Consider the following 17,057-nt stretch of genomic DNA (forward strand, 5'->3'; position numbering starts at 1 on the left):
TCCCCAGGGGGATGAGCAAAATGAGAAAGGAACAAGACTAAACCAGAGAGAAATGAGAGCTGCAGACAACCCATAGTGCCCATCACTCACCCCAACTCTGGAAAAAGACATAGCTGCAAATGAAACAGTGCGAGTTCCATTACCTAATAAACTTCCCTGTAAAGTATGAGATTCTGGAGTAATTGAGCACCACTAACTGTGTTTGAGCAGACAAGAAAAGCATCTACAGGTGCCATGATTTATAACCATTATTAATGTGTAGGACTTCCTACTTAGTTGAATCGACCCTCCAGCACTTGTTAGTCAGCTTTGAAATAACTTGGCACACACTGCGACATCTGCCTCTGTGTGGTTTTAAGCAAATTCTTCTTTTTTATAATTACATCTCATGACAACACGTTGCACTTCATAAATGAGGCATTCATTCTTGAATGAATCTGTAAGCAGAATGACATTAAGACAGTTATGGAAAAAAAGATTTTAAGTTTGCAAAATATTTAATAGCTTAACTCAGGGGTATCCAACGTGTGGCTCGCTATTTCACAAAATGCAGCCTGTGAGAACATTTATAAATTATTTATATAGTGTCATATCTACCATAAACTCTGTAAATTCTACTGCTTTTGGTAAAATTAAGCTTCTATGTTCCAGATAAATTGCTTTTAACATTGCGTCACGTTAAAGCAGTTTGTGTAATTAACGTCTTCTACTTTTAAAATTTCTAATAGCAGCTGTAATTCTTCAAGACACCCTTGACTGAGCTCTGTGTCACCTCAAGGTAAACTGGACCAAAAGATAAAGCGACTTTCTACAAAAAAAAAGTAACCAAAACATTAATCTGATCCTTACAACTCACTAAAAACCACAAATTATTTACATTTCATTCCCTGAAGCGCTCTAACTGCAACCAGGTTTCGTTAGTCTTTATAATGTCAAACCACAGGGCTGAACATTAAGGGCATTCAAGATTTTCAGAGACCTGAAAAAAGGAGGGAAACCACAACAAAAGGAAACACTCTGCCCTTTTCCATGTGCAGCCCATGAAAAACATCCTCCCTGTTGGCCTGGATGTGGCTAAACCCATGCAGTAATTTTAAACAAATGGTCCCTGGTTAAATCAATCGATGTCAAGCTCTGATGCCTCGGCCCTCTGGCAGCACACTGAGAAGCAGAGAAACAGAGTGTTGACTTCCTGGAAACCTCCCCGGTGAGTCCTTGGGGGATTCCACTCAGCTTGGTGCACCACACACTTGGAAGTGGTCACTGAGGACCGTAGGAAATCGGTGGGGAGGTTTTGAAGAGGGCGAAGGTGCTTTGACATACAATCTCAGGAAGCTGAACAGATGTTCAAAGTAAAACTTGAGGGAAGGCAAGAGAAAAACAGATAGTCCTCGAGGTTTCACCAACAGCAGTAACAAGGTTTCATTAACTGTACATAGTCGTACCCCGGGATACAGGTCATTACTTTGCATTCGAGTACTGGATTCCCTACGCGCATTCACGCATTTATAAAGGCAAACAAGGTAACGCATACACACAATTCACACACTATAGGCCATTTAGTCACCTCCAAGTCTCCCCTTGGCTGTGGAAGGAAACCCAAGCAAACAAGGGGAGAACATGCAAACCGCACACAGACTTAGCTGAAATCGAACCCACGTCGGATCGTGAGACGCCATGCCGAGTGGCGTGGCGAGTATGAATTCATACAAGCTGTTTTCATCGAGTTCTTCTATCTTCACCTTTCTGATCGTTTCTTACAATAAAGGTTGTTTGTGAGTGCTTGATAAGTGTACTTACCTATGTACATACTTACATATATTAGTAGCTTCGAAACAGCTAAACAAGCTATTCAAGTATTGGTGTAAATCTGAATGGGATTTGCTGATATTTATGGCCATAAATTTTGGGGCTCAGGAATGCATAAAAATTTATACCATGCAAACTAATTGCATGTACATCTTCAGCTTACGAGAATATAACTTATGAAAGGTTTTTCAAGAATGCATGACTTACCCAAAGTGACCTCCCAGCTAACTTTAATTTTAGACTACACCATTTTATACAGCAAGCAATGCAATAAAGTACAAAGGCCGACGTTTTTGTTATATGACCATCCTGTTATCATGTGGCCTGCTGCCCTATATACTGTAGCATCACAGCAGCCCCGCTGAGACAGTCATGCGTCGACGTTTGGATTGACCGAGATATGGAATCACCGGTGCGCGCACACACACACACACACACGGAAGGCCTCTGACAGGCTCTGGCTGGTGACCTGGTAATACTCCCCTCCTTCCTGCTCTTCCTAATGCAATTATGGTCCCAGGACAACAGCCACATGAGCCAACTGAGAAGCCCAGAATGGGTGACCAGAGGAGACTCAAAGCTATTAGATTAACCTTAGAAATGCACACAAATCAATTTTTTTTTTTTTTTTTTCAGATAAAGCGGCACTGTGTTTATATCTAAATGTGACGGACAGAACTGCACGTCGGCCACACTAAACGGCAAAATATAACCCTAACAAAGTGAGGCTGGTGCAACAGTTGTTGCTGCAGTTTAATTAGTTTTCTTCGTTTTCCCTCTGTCAGCCATACTGTGCTTTAAAACAAAGTGCTATTGCAACCACTGCTTGGATAAAAACTGATCAATAGCGAGTCAATAGTGCCCCCGCGTTACATGAAGGCTGCATTTCCCTGCCGTTTGTCTATGAACCACGGGCATAAAAACTGAAAAGTAAAAAAAAAAAAAAACTGGGGGGAGTGGGAGCGTGTTAAAGTGAAACACATGATTGGCACACTGTGTGGACAAAGATTTGACTTCTGTGGGCTACAAAACCTGGCAGATTCTGAAAGGTTTGGTCTTTTCCATCCATATACAAAATCATCCATATCAACATTAAATGAATACTGTATGTTCATTACCATTTAACATTTGGCAGAGATCCAGGTGGCAATGAGCAAGGTTAAAATATGTAAACTAAATATTTCTATAATGCGATTGCATAAATTGTAATGAGGAAATCACAGCAGCAAGGACTAAATATAAATTTAAACTGGTTCCAGTGTCTCATCGTATCACACCTAGTTACATCTCTGGGTTGAGGTATCAACACTAACAACCTCCATAAAAGGCAAACGGCATATATAAATCAGCTGTTTTCTTTTTCTGAACATTACATTGTTGGAGAGAACATTTCTTACAAATCTAGGCATATAAATGTACAGCATATAAAACTGTTCAAGTTGCTTTGAATAAACTGCTATCTGGCTCGGGAACAGCTGAGATATCAGCCAACGATCCAGGTTTGGACCACTGGGCTCTCACACTAAACTGCTTTGACTGGATGACACTTTGGATTACAAAGTATGCAATGCCTGACACACGTGCCCAGTTCATCCGTCACAGTTGAGCCGCACCGTGTTGATTTCCAGTGGCATGACAATACCTGATAGCATCGCCAGACCAAAGAGTGCTTTTCTCCTCACTCTACATGTGTGCAACCAGTGCTGGACAGCAGATAGCTCAAAATGCGACTTCTGCAAAGAAACATGCACTCACCTCATCCGTCACCTTAAACCTCTTCAATAAGGCCACAAACTTCTGCTTGAAGTTGGGTTGCTGTTGAGAAAGGAAGTCAGTATGAACCCCTATTGCTGATCTGAACATTTTAGTACTTTTTCATTTTTACCCAAGGGCTCTACAGTGCAATCTTAATCCTTGCAATGCATAGTTCTACTGTTGTGATAATTATGCATTTGAAATCACACTTATATTTAGCTGATACTTTTCTCCAAAGCATCTTATAATGTTGAGGTTACAATTACTTACCAATTTATACAGGTGGGTAATTTTACTGGAGCAATTTAGGGTAAGCACCTTTCTCAAGGGTACTACTGCTGGAGATCGAACCCATGACCTTTGGGTTCAAAGGCCATAGTGCTAACCCCTACACTACTAGCTGTACCTGTTACATGGGGTAAAGCAGCAGTGTTTTCTACTGTTGACATGCTCAGGTCATATATTCTGTGCTGTAACACTCCTTGTCAATTTTTATTGGAGCAGTTTCCTCAACAACACTTATTCTTAGTAAATTCTTCCTTAATGAGTAATAAAGTGATTAGTTAACTGAATACATCAACTGACTAAAACTGATCACATATTGGATGGCGGGCAACTATAAACAAAAAAAAAAAAAAAAAAGAACGCAGACAGACAGTGACCAATACTTATCATTGGCCATGTATGTGTAACAGTACAAAATTAAAGAAAATTATGTGTGTGCTGTTGCAGTTAATATTTGTCTAAAAAATGTATGAGAATAATTAAGACAAGCAAGCCAAGGGAAAATTGCCTACAATCACCCTCTTCTATTCCCTTCTTTGAAAGCCGCTGGTGTAAAGTTTTTAGAAAGAGCACTACGTTCCTTCACAGAAGCACAGCCGCATGGTAGAGTATGTGTGCTACTGCTGGTCCTTCACGCCAGAAGCTAGTGGCGAGCCTATCTGCAGCCTTGTGCCACAGGACTGCCCGACAAAGTCACTTACTATTCACGTGGAATAAAGGCTTGAACTCAAGTCACTCCCAAACATGCACGCCGTCTCCGTGAGCGGATAACCGGGTCAATCAGAAAGCCGAGCGCACAGGCAGGGAGCAAACGTGAGCGGAGGAACATGGGATATAGCAGAGTGAATTGGTGGGATTTAAACCAATATGACAGTGGATGACATACCGCTCCCTGGATCCTGGCCCGTTCTTCAGCTTAGGGGACATTTAGGGGAGTCATGCAGACTTCCACAAAGCAGTGAGGGTTCATTAGCTTTGAGGTCAGAGAGGGCACAGCTCAGTAGCTATGAATGACCTTGTCCTCACCCCATCAAGCTGTTTGTGTATGGCAGCCTTGTTCTATAACAAGCAATCGTAAGCCAGGGAATAATAGCCTGGATGGACGCTGGGCCAATTCCCATGACTTTCATTGTAGCATATAAAATTACACCCCCAACCAGAGCATTATGCTCCTCCACTTCTTGCCACTTATACAACTTTCAAGGGATCCAAATTCAGAAGTGCATGGGATCGTACTTTTGGCTGCAAGGTGGTGGAAAGAACTTCCTCTGTCCCTCAAAACTGCTGAATACTTTCTAGAGTTAAAGAAGGTCTCAAAACCCATCTATTTCAGACTTTTTACTGTCCCCATTCTCCTGACAACTACTTTCAGTCGTGCCAAACCATCTATATTGATTATAAATACATTTGCTGATTCTCACTTTTATAGGCATCTACTTAATGCCTTGACGCATGCTTTCAAACACATTACCTATGCTTTGACAACTGTTTGTAAGCTTCTACTAAACAAATTAATATAAACGTAAGACTAAAAAGTCACAAACTGACATTTTATCACCTAATGAAGGTGGAAAAGCACAATGTCAGGGCTTTTGATTCAGTTTCCGATATGTAAGCAGAGACTTGGTCTTAGTATTATCTCTTGGGTACTTGGATACCTCTTAGTTGGGTTTACTGTCCATTATAGATGTGCGCCACAAAGTGCTTCTCTCATACCCGCGTCATGGAGGTGGTCCTGATCATTTTCCTCCGGGACTTCTTGGGCTTCCTGACCTCATCATCTTCGTCATACAGGTCCTGGGGAAAAACACTCGAGGGAGTCAATTTTCCAGCCTTCTGTAGGTATCACACTCTGTGCACATGTACACTGTTTGCTTGCCACAGAATGGATGGTTTTCAAGGCATTAAGGGCTGCTTTCGCCTTAAGTAACCGGGAGAGATTATGCGTTCAAATTAGCAACAAGCAAACCCATAAAGGAAAAGTGATGTTACGCAAGTTTCTACCTTCCCCGATGAGGTCGTCTTGTTAATGCTTTGGCTCCACTGTAACCCTGTATGTAATGAACACTGCAGGCTACAGTTCAGATGTCAGGACACACCATTAGAAAGAATGCAGTAATGCAGGGATCCAGAGTTATTTAGCAGAGGTCACACCTTAACTCCTGTGCTATGGCCACTTCAAAGTAGCAGGAAAACAGTTCAGATGTGAATATTAATGGGCTTCATTATTAGCAAGGGAAAAGGTGACACTGTTAAACTGTGAAGAGAAGTGGCTCTCCCGGGGTCATGTGACGTCATCGCCTGTCATGTGGAACAGGCGCTTCAGATGACCGGTGTCAACCGCCACCAGGGTCAGAATCACCCAGCAGATAGACATTTTAGTACTCAGTTTAATACTCGGACTTCTGCGAAATCCCATCAATTTTATATTTCCATCCATGTATTTAAGTGCAGATCTGAGGGCTGCACATGTAATAATCATAGTACGTGGCATTCTGAATCTTAAATGGCTATGTGGAAGAAATTATATTTTATTGTATTTCATTTAACTGGTGTCTGTTCAAGTGTGTACTTCTGATGTGATTCAACAGAATTTATTGTATTTATTTTAGGTATTGTACAGATTGCTAATTTTACAAATGTTTTTGTAAAAAGGCAGGCCACACACTGGAAAGCCCTGCTTTTCCGTCTTTTGAAAAAAGGGTGTTTGGTAATGTGTACAACATATTGCTTCTGGAGAAATGTAAAAAGGGGAAGAAAGAAAGTATTTTACATAATACCACGAGAGCTCCAATACAATAATTTTGGAAGCGGTGGCAGAGATGTGGCTGCAGTGTGGTTGTTTTAATGCTTGATTGTGCTTATTTTTGGGAATTAGGGCTGCTGCTCTTCCGGCATGGCTCTCACCTGGCCATGAACTGCATCGTCACTGGCCTCTTGCTCCGAGGAGTAGCTGTCGTCCTCATCCTCAGAGTAGTTGTCGATGTCTGGAGATCGGTCTATAGGAGCCAAGCCAACACAGAACACTGTGAGTAACATCAGTGTCCCCACATTTTAAAGGAGGACAATCGGATTGTGGTGAATTGTGGGTTGCCACCTAGAACACCATTTCATCCCAGCTTTGGCTTCAAAACTAGAAAAGATTCCTGGCAAGATTTTAGATAGCAGCAACACTTATCACAGGTCTGTTTTTAACTTTAGATTTCATTTAATTTATTTAGCAGACGCATTTGTCCAAAGTAACTTCCAGTGGATACCATGTAGTGTTATGAGACCACACACCTTATTCACCGTGGTGACTTACACTGCTAGATACACTGCTTACACTGGGTCACTCATCCATACATCAGTGGAACAAACACACTCTGTTACTCACACACTATGGATGAATCTAAACAGCATGTCTTTGGACTGTGGGAGGAAACCAGAGCACCCGGAGGAAACCCACACAGACACGGGGAGAATATGCCAACTCCAAACGGACTGAGTGGGGATCGAATCCACACCCTCTTGCACCACCTAGGCGCGGTGAGACAGCAGCGCTACTTGCTGTGCCACCGTGCCGCCCCATATAAAAGCAGTAGAGAGTATCATTTTTTCAAACACATATGTTTATAAAATGAGTACTGTGCTACTTGCTGTACCACCCAGAAAATCACTTTCACCTAGTTTTCATCATCCCTTACAGCAAAATGTATGACTTGAGGGATCTGTTCCAGCTCGGTTGTGAGGGAACCGTACTGGCAGTGGTGATGCTCCAGTCTGTAGATGGATACTTCCCATTACCCTTTGTGCCTACTGCCCCGGAGCTCCACCGCTGAGCTCATCTTTTATGTGTGACTGAGCGTTGCCTGTAACGATAGTGGTGGGGGAAGGAATGCGTGACAGGCCACAAACCTCCAATCCACCCTGTTGAAGCTATTAGTGAGAAATTGGGCCACATGTGGACAGAAAGGCATCCTTACCTGACAGATGTTCTTTCTCAACACTGTGTTACATTACCGGGCTTGAGGATGCACGGCATCGTGACTCACGTAAATTAGGAATTTAGAACACGTATGCATCCAAGGGCTCTGCAGACAACAAACAAAACAAAATGCATCCTCCAACCTGAGGCCTTGGTCTTGGGGCCCGTCTGTACGCTGCCGTCCTCGTGGTCGATTGGCTGGCTGGATAGCGAGTGCACGCTGACCTCCGCTGCACGCACTGGAGCCTCCTTCACATTGCTATGGAGACCCAGGATCTGGCCTCCGTCGGTCGGGTGCTGCATAACCTGGACATACGTCAGGAATGCAGTGAGCTGGACGGTAATTTGGTCTCTGTTATTTCCCAAATACTTCTACTTCAAAAAGCCAACGAACTGCTGCTAATACGAGAGGGAACTAAAATAACTGAACTATAAAGGATACTTATCAAATGTGTGGAAGACAATGACATTTAATTTTGTAGCAAACAGAGCTGCAATTTCACAGGACAGGAAAAAGTTTTCAATTTTCACCCGGGTGAGACATGGAAACCTTCATGACTTGTCACTGCTTGAGCTCTGGCTCTCACAAAAATCATGAAATTATCAAACATGGGACATCACTCTATCGTTAATCACCTGTCCGAGTTAGGGTTACAGCGGTTTAGAGTGTATTCCTGAACCACCCCAATCCCCACTTCACATAAACAGCTCAATATAGAGGTATTATGAGCATTCTGAGCAATTACAAGCACTGCTATTTTATGTAGTGCTCTGATGATGATGATGATAATAATAATAATAATAATAATAAAACTGCTTACCCCAAGCAGGGGTCACAGCAAGCTGGAGCCTAACCCGGCAACACAGAGCGTAAGGCTGGAGGGGACACACCCAGGACGGGTTGCCAGTCCGTCGCAAGGCACCCCAAGCAGCACTCGAACCCCAGACCCGCCGGAGAGCGGGAACAGGCCAAACCCACTGCACCACCGCACCCCCTCACAGTAATAATAATAATAAGAATAATAATAAAAATAAAAAAATCTTTATTTTGCTCAGTCCATTTTAAAGTAGCTTCTCAAAGCATTTTACACTAAGGTAGGAAGATGTACAGTACAGGTTACACCTGTAAAGGAATTTATAATAAATATAAGCTTTAAGAACGACAGTAAAATAGTAACAGGATCCAACCATTGTTACTAACTTATTGTCCAGTGTAGGCACATAAACGCATGCAAACTCTAAGGGAAGTTTATAGAGTCACCAATTTGCCTGGAACACAAATTTGGATTGTTGGAAGAAACCAGAGGAAAATCACACAAACATGAAGAAAACAAACTCCAGACTCACTTGGAAACCTAGGAGCTGCGAGAAGTTGCATGAAGACTATACCCATCCAGTCAACTATTTTCCTTGTGAGATCAACCATTATACATGCCCTTTCTGCCACCAATGTGAACCTTTTGCTGTTATGCATATGGTCACATTATTTACTTGCAATTCCCTTGCACTGTCTCTGTATTCGCTGGCTATTACCAAGAAGGTGACATGCTGTTGGAATTGCAGTTTCTTTGGGCCTTGCCCTCTTTTGAGTGGCATATGCCAGACAATGCTTTGGTCACACATTCAGTTTACCTTTACTGAAATTCAATACTCAATATCCATATCACCATTTCTCATGACGCATTCTCCATCAGTTGCCAAACTCTACAGACTCCATGCAGATCATCTGCACTGTGGAGCAGAGATTCTGAAAATGACAGTGTGATTTCAGGCAAGCTGCAAATGTATTGAAATGTTCTTCACTGGCTGTCAGTCTGCCCACGCACACAGATATTAATGTATGGCTTCTGCTGAAATAGCTGCTTTTACCCATTAGAATGCAAAAAGTAATTCAACTAAATCTCCCCTCTGCTCAGAATGCACTCTCCACACAAAAAATATGCAGTGACAGAAGGGTGTTATCCAATTCTGTAATGACCTCCTCCAAAAAAAAAAAAAAAAAAATACAATAAATTCGACTAGAAAAATCATTGAGGAGACCCCCAGCATAGTTTGTGCAATTGTTTGGTGGGATTCAACAAAAAAAAAAAAAAAAGTGCACAGCATGCCAAAGAAAGGAAAATAAATGTAAAAAGTGATGTTCATAAGATACCCCAAGTACTTCACCCTCTCCCACTGTCATTAAAGCCCTTTTCCAGGCTCGTGTCACAGGAAAGTGTCCAGTCAACAGGGGCCCAGCACACTCACTTCAAAATTCTCTTACGAAACCTTGTCCAGATGGTCTGTAATTGCAGTCTTTGTTTTTGTGTGTTTGTTCTGTGAACATGATTCATCTCCAGTATAAAAGGCGCACTCCTCCCTGATGGTGGAGATGAGCTCCTTTCATTTGTAAACAAGGCATGCTTGATTATTCAAACATGTTGCCCAACATGAGGATCGGGACATCCGCTCAAAATCTGGCCAGACCCAAAGCAGGGTGTCATTTGACAGATCAGTTGCCCTTTGCGGTGACTATGGCAAACTTCTGGAGATAAAAGACACGCCGCCTATAGGTGCCAAACTCTCCCTCGGCATCCAAGAACAAAACTTAAAGGTCATTCAGAGAATCCACCTTACAGCAGTATGTCTTCATATGATGTTCCCAGGGACATCCCAGATGTGTAGAGTGACATCTCACTCAACCATTTAAGAAACCTTTAACAAGACATTAGACCCACTCTATTTTTCTTGTTAAGCCACAAGCCAAATTCCATCTTTGAAGAAGTTATAGAACATGAGCTGATTATTCTTACACATCGGCCATGAATATATTTCACTGTTGTTGTCTATATTGGAAGTTCTCTCCAAAAACATGTGAATAACCAGAGTTTAATTTTCTGCCGCTTGAAAAATTAATCAGCATTACAAAAGGAATTGCAGAATGTCTACATACCCTTCTGATATTTATTACACATGGCTACATCATCATACTTTTGAAATATTATAACCTTTTGAACTTGTGCCTCACACACCGTCTCTAAGATGCAGTAACCCAATGCTGTTCATAAACAATAAGATTTAAGAAAAACCAAAAGATTTAATTAAAAATTGAAAACAACTGCTTTTATTGACGATTTAACGTGCATTCATGCGTGGTTTATATTTGCAAAATGAATCGTGGTGCCGCCCTCTGGAAGTAGAAAGCTGAATTTAGTGAGGATGCCCATTGATTAGACAACATTTAATATTCAGGAGCCTCAAGGCTGGTAGAGCAAAACACGACTTCCGATGCTTACACGGTATGCACCGAGACAAAGTTGAACACACTTGTTTAATTATACCTCTGCCATGTTGATGACCCCAACTGCCAGCGTCTTATAGCCCAGAATGGTGCGGTTCTTATACCTCTTCCTCCTCTGCAGCATTATCTGCAGCCTGTTAGCATCCCTCTTGAGGAAGTGCGGATACTATAGAACAAGAGAAAAAAAAAACAGAGGACTGAGATCAGCATCGCTTGGGCCAGCGGGCAATTTTGTTTTTTTTTTTTTAAAAAAAAAAAAAAATCAGATCTCCACTTTAATTTGAAACTAGAAGTGCACAAGGAACAGCAATTCTTAGATGCTGCCCAGAGAATCAGGATCATGCCTGTCTGCCAGCATCGACATTCAAGTCCCACTGCAGCATCTGGCTTCCAGGGGCCTCTTGGCAGAAGATCTTGGTGTCGCGAATGCAATTATCCCCTCCTTTCGCTTATAACAGCCCTGTTTACCTGCAGTGAGAAGGTAAGCTCCAAGTCTGTCTCCATCAGGCCACCGGGCGGGAGCACGTATTCATTGGATCGCAATATCCGCTTGGAACCCTGGAGGAAGTACAAGAAAGTGAGCGGATCCGCACACAAAAAACCCACTTTCCACAAGGCGAGCGGAGCCCCAATGCACAAATGGACTATGTTTCACAAAAGAAAAAATACCATCAGGTTCTGACAGGGTTGCAGACTGACAACAAGAAGAAAAAAAAAAAAACAGGATTGGCTTTTCTGCTGCTGCGGCAGCTAAGTATATTTATGCTGTCACACAAATTAGGCCGTATAAGTCCTCATGCCCCCAGACAGTTTTTTTTATGTTCCGTGTGCCAGCAGACAGAGAGACAGACAGTTATATTTGCAGGCACAGGCTCATTTGGACTGTGAAGCCTGGCACCTGCCTGTGAGCACTAGCGCCCCTGGTAAGCAGTCCTTAAAGAAATGGCAAAGGGATCTTTCACGGACTGAACCGTCAGCAGGCAGCCTGGCCACACAGCAAAGCAACACAAGCACCGAGTCCCTGTAAAGCTGAAATCATTATATTCTTTGTTTTGTTTGCAGAAAATTTGCCCCAAGAGGTTTAGCCATGCTCTGCTTATATCTGCAAATTCTGCATTTTAAAATCACAAGAGGCGGCGGGGAGGGTTGTCTGTATAACCTTGACCTCGCAGTTTGATAAAAACTGAAATATTTTAAAAAAAAAAAAAAAAAAAAAACATTAAAAAAAAAAAGTAAAAAAAGTGTTCGGACACAGTCGACACTCAAGGGTTATGACTTCGGTGATGGACGTTGGAAACTCCCGAGACGGAAACTCCTGCTGTGTCCTCACACATTGCTGACACCTGGTCCTTGTAAAATCTAAATCACACAAACATATAAGCCAAGTCCGTGAGTCAGTCCAGTGAAGGCGCGCATTAGCTCTCCTCACCGAGCGAACGAACCTCAGCGCCATCCCCTCAATTTGATTTAGAAGTGGTGCAGTTGTGTAAAGTGATGAATGACCAAACTAAGTGCACTTACGGACTAATCCCTGTCATCCCCAAACAACAACGAAGGATTAAATCCAACCAAGATCAGGTTAACTCTGGGTTAATCTATTAATGAGTCACCATGGTAATTTAGAAGGTTTTTTTTTTTTTTTTAGCGGATGAAAATGTATCCATTGACTAGTGCATGTGCACCACTGCTACGTGACTCGTGCGTGATTTAGAGAACAAACGACGACTTTCCGGTTGCTGATCAAATCAAAATGACAGCGCCGGTTCAGATTTAAGATCTCCACAAACAGCATCTGACCATCCACTCCTTGCACGAGGTCTCTGGTTTATCTTCAACAGGACCAATTAAAACCTGAGGTTTAGCTTTAATGGGTCCCCAGAGCACGGTTGTTCAAAGGAAAACGTTAAATCCGTGGCTGCTTCTCCGAAGCCGATGACTACGAGTTCAAAATCTGTGGTGCGTTTTTCGCAGATGAGCATCCACACCGGACGAAACACCACAGACCAAATACATTTCTGGTCCTTGAAAACATGGATGCTGTTTTGCTTTTGGCTCACAAATAAATAAATACTGAATCAATCGACAGTTAGTTTCATACAAATCTTACCTGCAAAGTTGCAATGTTTCAAAGCCACGGGGAATCATACAATGTTTCCATATTACATGAGGCAGCAGTCCTTCTTTAGTTTTCTAGGAAAACTTTCTTCATTATTATGCAAGGTGAAAACATGAAACAAACTAATTGTACGTAAGAGTCACACATCTGCAACTAAGTCTCTTTCTCCTAATGTAATGCACAAATTGTATTTTCCATGAGATGTACGTCACTTTGGAGAAAAGCGTCTGCTAAATGAATACATGTATTTTTATTTATTTCTTTTTAAAATTTTGCCAAGTCTATAATTTAATTTTTTTAGTCGAAAATTTGACACCTCTGGGTTATCGCCCTTGATTTGCCCAATTATTAAACCAGCCCAGCATATATCAGTTCAGTTAGAGGCAAACCACTTATGTGCAACATAGCAAAGAGCGAACTAGTCTCAGACAAACACTTAAGGATAACAGATTTTGTGCAGATTAGCAGGCTGTCACAGTGTTGGTTTCTTGGATACTCTAAAATTATGGCCTGTCTTCGGGTGAATTATGAGCTGTCCCTCAGCACATAAAAATCACTTGTACCGCATCATGTGCTATTACATCGTACGAGTAACGTCGTTACTTTACTGAAAGGAGTAGTGCCTATACTTTGCAGAAGCTTCCCAAAATTCCTGTATCAAAGCCAGTCAGTAATAAAACGACTGAAGATACTATTAAAAAATTGAATGTAACTGCAAGTTACAGGCCATCTTAAAACCTTATTCAGTCTCAACATTCTACATGACACAATTCTGCTATTAAATTTGGTAAACAAAATTACGTTTTAGCACATCCCAGTTTTCTCACCTTGTTTCTGGATGTTTTTTGGAGGATATCATCTGTTTTACTATGATTATTCATTTAAATCAGCATCACAGTGCCCTATTTGAGGAAAAAATCTGAAGTAATGAGTGCCTAACATAGGCTATGAATAAATAGCCACTTCCTGGCAGACACAAAATGGGAAGAAAGAATATTAATGGGGCCACCACCACACCTTCCACAGTCCTTCAGAAATAATTTTGACGACTATCAAGACATATGCAGAAATGTTTACTTCTCTGTTGGGGGAATTAGAAAACAAATCATAATAATATATCTTATGTCTTGGGGAACTGTGAAGAATATACGTGACAACACTATTAGGCTCAGCTTCAGGTGTACATTTCTGCATGATGACCATATTATTTTATTTTATTTGTCGTTTATTTATTCAGATTAAATATCAGTAGAATTATACCCTCTGTTTCAGGAAAGCCCTGGAAATAAATGACTAAAGATATAACAGAAAGAACCAAACAAAAATTAATACATGACACACGTGACATGTCTATTTAATGAAAGGTGACCTTGGGACTATGATACATGGTCTTAAAAATGAGAAATATTTTCACACTGTTAAACTCCATATTGTGCCATATATACATACCACATATGGATTTTATATCCTGTATTTCAGAATGTAGGGACAAGACCTTTTCATTTGCATTCTCACAGATGATGTGTCTAGTTAGGTTTCCATGACGATGCACAGACAACACTGCACTTGGACCGCTACACTCAGTAAAATAGCCTTGGAAATAGTCTGCACCAGTAGAGCACAGGTCCTTCCCATAGATAGCTCCACATTGGATGATCAAATAATTCTTCTCATTGACTCCCATTATAAAGTCAACGAGAAAGACTAAATCTAAATGCTCTCATTAAAACTTTTTAAATTACATAAGAGAGCAATTTTATTTCAGCTTTTTTTTTCCAGTGCTGGCATTGCAAATACTGTACTGACATATACTGTATTATTCCAAATGCCCAATACCCAGGCTCCCTCAGTACGACAAGGTGATGGAAAGGTAGGTGGAAAATTTCTGTGTATGCAGCATGGAGCACCTTCTCCTAAATAGTGGTGGAGTGCAAGGTCCAAGCATATTAGAAGCCTATGGCTACACTGAAGTGATGACAGTGTTGAATCGGTGCTCTGCTTGGAATATTCCTTATGCAGACAGTGTTTAGTTCAGCGTCTCTCCAAGAACTGGGCTTCCCAAATTATCGGCTGTGCTGCATTTGCAGCGCTGGTTACCAAGTGGCTTTCTGAAGTCTATCTGCCTCATGTGATGCTCAGATGGATCTGTGGCTGAGGATGAGGTACCCGCCGTTGAGACGAACATCACGTGTCACCCTCAGCGGAGCCTGTGTCTGAGCTGCTGGCAGGGGAATTACAATCTCCTCACTAACAAGCCTTTAGGGAACCGTCACCTCAAACTTTTAATGAGCAATTATGGTGAGGCGTGCAGTGCTCCATGAAGCTGGTGAAGACATAAATATATAAAGAAATTTTGAGTAAAACGATTTATTAATATCCCCCAATATAGACAAAAAAGAGCAAATACAATGAAACCTCATCAAATATGCAGTACCTTGAATGCAACTTCAATGTAATTAATTTTCTACGAATTTTCTATGAATCTGGATAGAACGGATGATCTCCGCAGCACAGTGTTTTCAACCACAAGCTGATAACTCGCAGGAGGGGATGTGACACAGAGCAGCAAGCCATCGACTACCACGTACAGACAGCTAAATAAAGAACTATTTGTCACATCCATTGTGGCTGTCTCTCTCAAATGCTCCACTGAATGCCTCTTGGTTTCTGAATCACAGAACCGATTTTGGACAGTTTTAGTGGAAATCTGGATAATTTGCCCAATGGCAGGGAAATACACATCGGCCCGCATTCCTCTCTCTGCATCTCCTGTCAGTTTGCGGCCGGGAAACAACACAGTGATCATTCAGTTCTAAAAAAAAAAAAAAAAAAAAATAGAAAGCAGAGTAAATCAATACAGGCCTTGTTTTGACAAAGCAAATTAGGGCCTTGGCCATAGCAGTGCTCTGGGTGTTCTGCCATCCACAGTGGAAAGAGAATGTGGGTCTCTCAGCTTTCACACAGATGACTTCATGCTTGTGCTGAAGATGTGTCAGGATTTTTTTCTTTCACTTAAAAGGGGTCTGTTTTAAAATTGAAGAATTCAAGGGAGAATTGGGAACAGAGCTGGTACTAGGGTTTTTGGTGCCCCTAGGCAAGAATCAGTTTGCCACCTCTTAGACTTCTATCTCTATATATAGTTAGTCCCGACATACGCCTATTTGAGTTATGAGAATTCGATTTTCCGCAGCGCTTCATTTCATACCCTTACTTTGTTCTGTGACCATTTCTCCGTATTTATGGGGACCAAGTTTATATTTTGTGCACCTCTTCACAGCACAAGACACACGTTTATTGCATTTAGCAGATGCTTTTCTTCAAAGCAAATTACAGTGATTACAATTTGCATTACAATTACACTGCATTAAAATCCCTACAGTTGTTCAGCTTGCTCGTTGAATATGAATTCATTATCCAGTTACCATACATTTCTTTTGTCTTTACAGTATTAAAGGTTTAAATACAGCTGAATGAGCACAGGTAGACAGCTGTACACTACTACTAATAATAATAATAAGCCATACAGTATTATAGAAAAATTACTGAAGGTGACCAGCTATGTTGTGTGACGATAACTAATATTAAATATCGTAGTAATTTTGTGCTATTTAACGGAATGCTGGTGTTAGTGATATTTTACCATCAATGGATGTCACATTTGCAGGATCAGGAACACATAAAAACTTTTACCAATACATTTATTCATTTAGCTGATACTTTTTTACCAAAGAAAATTACAATGTTAAAATTATTTACCCATTCATACAGGTGGGTAATTTTACTGGAGCAATTTAGGGTAGGCCCCTTGCTCGTGAGTACTACAGCCGGAAATGAGGATCAAACCT

General features: G+C 41.4%; 1 protein-coding gene across 2 annotated transcripts in view; it reads right to left on the bottom strand.

Annotated features, from left to right (window-relative positions):
• LOC108933753 (phosphofurin acidic cluster sorting protein 2-like) overlaps positions 1-17,057 on the bottom strand; it is a 73,852-nt gene that overhangs the window by 19,678 nt on the left and 37,117 nt on the right. For both annotated transcript variants that reach the window (XM_018751035.2, XM_018751034.2), the window contains exons 3-8: positions 11,565-11,654; positions 11,137-11,262; positions 7,960-8,122; positions 6,757-6,848; positions 5,566-5,646; positions 3,565-3,624 (exon numbers count right to left, since the gene is read on the bottom strand). In XM_018751035.2, coding sequence (XP_018606551.2) covers positions 3,565-3,624; positions 5,566-5,646; positions 6,757-6,848; positions 7,960-8,122; positions 11,137-11,262; positions 11,565-11,654 — 612 coding nt within the window. The remainder of the gene's footprint in view (positions 1-3,564; positions 3,625-5,565; positions 5,647-6,756; positions 6,849-7,959; positions 8,123-11,136; positions 11,263-11,564; positions 11,655-17,057) is intronic.

This window comes from Scleropages formosus, chromosome 16 (assembly GCF_900964775.1).
Source record: "Scleropages formosus chromosome 16, fSclFor1.1, whole genome shotgun sequence".
Taxonomy (NCBI): Eukaryota; Metazoa; Chordata; class Actinopteri; order Osteoglossiformes; family Osteoglossidae; genus Scleropages; species Scleropages formosus.